Consider the following 3750-nt stretch of genomic DNA (forward strand, 5'->3'; position numbering starts at 1 on the left):
TATATATATATATATATATATATATATATATATATATATATATATATAGGGCCCGTTTGGATGGGGTTAATAAAAGTTGTTTTTAAAAAATACTTTTGAAAGTGCTGAAACTTATTTTTAAAATAAGCAGTTATGCGTTTGGATAAAAGTGCTGAAATTGTCATGCCAAACGTGAAAAGGAAAAAATGGAAGAAATAGATGTTAGGGTTATATGTGTAATTTCGAGATTGTATGAAAATATTAAAGGCAAAAACATAAAAATATGGTCAACTTAAAACAGCTTATAAGCTAAAAAGAAAAAAGCACCCCTACCCCAACTTTTAACTTTTGGCTTAAAATAATTTTTTTTTAAGTTAAAATAAATTATTTTAAATATTGCCAAACAGTTAAATAAGTCAAAAACCAGCTTTTAAATCAATTTGACCAGCTTTTAAGCTAAGATAAACATAATCTTATCCTCACAATAAAAAAGGAATGGAAAGGAATAGCTTTTGTGTGACAAATATGGTGGTCCCTACACACTAATAATAATAACAAATAAATAGAAGAAAAGTTCAAGATCACGTCAAGTCCGCACGCCGTACGTTTCTTTTTTATTATTCCACCGACTATTCTACTATTCCTTCTCTCACCAATATTATTATTTCAGTTTTGTCTCCTTCCTTTTGGCTATGGCGATTGAAAACAACAACAATGTCAAGAGGCCTAAGACCAAGATTGTATGCACTTTAGGCCCAGAATCTCGCTCAGTTTTCATGGTCGAGAAGCTTCTCCGGGCTGGCATGAATGTTGCCAGATTCAACTTTTCTCATGGATCTCATGACTATCATCAGGAGACTATTGATAATCTCCGACAGGCAATGGAGAATACTGGTATTCTCTGTGCCGTTATGCTTGATACCAAGGTCGGTCAATCGGGTCGCTTTTTTTTTTTTTATTATTAAAATAATTATCAATTATGGAATTCTGTATTTTTTTACAGAGAACCCTAACTTTGACGCCCAATTAGTCTGAACGAAACACATTCTTCATATTCATCTATCTATCTATGTTGTAGGGTCCTGAAATTCGAACAGGGTTTTTAAAAGATGGTAAGCCTGTTCAACTTAAACAAGGTCAGGAGATCACAGTCTCAACTGATTACAGCATTAAAGGTGATGAGAGTACGATATGCATGAGCTACAAAAAGTTAGCAGAGGATGTAAAGCCACAAAGTGTCATCCTCTGTGCAGATGGCACAATCACCTTCACCGTTTTGTCTTGTGACAAACAGAGAGGTTTGGTAAGATGCCGCTGTGAGAACACAGCTCTTCTTGGGGAAAGAAAGAATGTCAATCTCCCTGGAGTAATTGTGGATCTCCCAACATTAACAGATAAAGACAAGGATGACATCTTAAACTGGGGTGTTCCAAATCATATCGACATGATTGCGTTATCTTTTGTTCGTAAGGGTTCAGATCTTGTGGAGGTTCGGAAGCTGCTAGGTGAACATGCAAAGAACATCCTTCTAATGTCTAAGGTCTGATTCAGTTGCCCAATCACTTTACTGCATCGTATTTCTAGATAGCCTTGACTGTCATACATAACACACTAACTAATGAGTCATTTAATCAGGATTAACATCATGAGTTGAACTAACCTTGTGGCAATCTATCCTCTCGTCTGATTTCAATTGACAACTTAATTGTTTTTTTTTTCACCTTGACATTACTGAATTAGAATCATAAACTTGTCAAAATACTCTTAATTTTGTTATTTCCTTCTTAGGTTGAAAATCAGGAAGGTGTAGCAAATTTTGATGACATTCTTGCCAACTCTGATGCATTTATGGTAGCCAGAGGTGACCTGGGAATGGAAATTCCAATTGAAAAAATCTTTTTGGCTCAAAAGGTAATGATTTACAAGTGCAACATCCAAGGGAAACCTGTTGTCACAGCGACACAAATGTTGGAGTCCATGATCAAATCTCCAAGACCAACTCGCGCAGAAGCAACAGATGTTGCCAATGCTGTCCTTGATGGCACAGACTGTGTCATGCTTAGTGGTGAAACAGCTGCTGGAGCTTATCCTGATCTTGCAGTGGGAACCATGGCCAGGATTTGTATTGAAGCAGAGAGCACAATTGATTATCCAGATGTGTTTAAAAGAATTATGGCTAATGCACCAGTTCCCATGAGTCCTTTGGAGAGCCTTGCGTCTTCTGCTGTTCGTACCGCTAATTCTGCAAAAGCTGCTCTAATTCTTGTGTTAACCAGGGGAGGAAGTACGGCAAAATTGGTGGCCAAGTACAGGCCTGGAATGCCTATATTGTCTGTGGTTGTCCCTGAGATCAAGACTGATTCTTTTGATTGGACTTGCAGTGATGAGTCTCCAGCAAGGCACAGCCTTATCTTCAGGGGATTGGTTCCTGTTCTGCATGCAGGGTCAGCTAGGGCGTCCCATGAAGAGTCTACGGAAGAAGCACTGTATTTTGCTCTTCAACATGCCAAAACAAAAGGATTATGCAAGGAAGGAGATTCCGTTGTAGCCCTTCACCGTGTTGGAACTGCATCTGTGATCAAGATTGTTACAGTCAAGTAGTGACTTTTGATGCCTGCTTTTTTGGGTTTTGTTGCTAAAGGGTGCCCGACTGGTAAATGTTTTTGCCATCATTCTCTGCCTGGAGGCTGGAACTTATGACTATACCTCACCTTCTTTCTTTATAATACTGCTTTCAAGCACAATTTTCCAACCTGACTGACTGGAATTTTATCTTTTTTAAATATATTTGTCTTATGTGATGTGAAATAAATGCCTTAGCTATCTGCGTTGGACGTGTCTGTTTAGAGTAGATTTCATCTGCAAATTTTAATACAGCATGTTTCGTTACATTGGTCGTCCATGTACTTATCAACTGCTATAGGTGAATAGTGAATGCTCGAGTGTTACATGAACTGAAATAATTTCATACAACGAAGTTATAAACATTCACCAAAGACAACACCCACCATTACAAGTTGTTACTAAAAACATGTCAACATAACCTTCTAATATGGTCACTAGTAATAACAAGTGTTGCTATTGATAAGTGACCATTAGGCATTGTTAGTAGTTCAACAGTTTCTATATTAGAAGACCACCTTATATGATGACAGTTGGTTCAACAATTTAAAGTTGGACTTTTAGCTTGTAACTAAGCCATTTGATAAATGTTATTGTAGTAATACTATATCCAGGGTATCTATACTTGGGACTTGAATATAGAGGACTAATCCCGTCATTTGACTGGAAATTGTTGTTATAATATTACTAGAGATGAGATATCCTATCATCTGTGATATAAAAACCATATGTTCTTATATAAACTAATTCAAATATAGACTAGCTCACCCAACGCTCCAAACGGATGTATGTATTTTCCTACCTGCTTGAGTTCCCTCTTGACAAGGGATACTACATGGTAATCTCTAGGATATCCTAGAGTATCTTAGTGGCATAGTATATCAGACAAGCTTTTAATATGTTAGTGGCTCTAGAATAGCCTTTGATGAGAAACTAGTCTATAAGTGTGATATGAACTCAACCCCAAATATTAGCTAGCTTACAAGAGAATGATTGTTCAATTCTTTTCGATCGCTATGTAGAGCATTGAACGGAGATGAAACTGATTCTGACATCAATTGCCTTCAGATATGACTTATCAAAAGTTAGCTCATGTGAGGATTAGCTAATTTCGTACAAGGAAACAACTAGTCCAGTGTGGAACTCTAC

General features: G+C 37.0%; 1 protein-coding gene across 1 annotated transcript; it reads left to right on the top strand.

Annotated features, from left to right (window-relative positions):
• The first annotated feature begins 567 nt into the window (after positions 1-567).
• LOC101265671 (pyruvate kinase, cytosolic isozyme) lies at positions 568-2791 on the top strand. The gene is made up of 3 exons (XM_004228919.4): positions 568-905; positions 1058-1519; positions 1768-2791. The coding sequence occupies exons 1-3, from the start codon at positions 672-674 to the stop codon at positions 2578-2580; spliced, it is 1509 nt and encodes a 502-aa protein (XP_004228967.1). The 5' UTR covers positions 568-671; the 3' UTR covers positions 2581-2791.
• Positions 2792-3750: the final 959 nt, after the last annotated feature.

The sequence above is a fragment of the Solanum lycopersicum genome, chromosome 1 (genome assembly GCF_036512215.1).
Source record: "Solanum lycopersicum chromosome 1, SLM_r2.1".
In the NCBI taxonomy this organism is placed as follows: Eukaryota; Viridiplantae; Streptophyta; class Magnoliopsida; order Solanales; family Solanaceae; genus Solanum; species Solanum lycopersicum.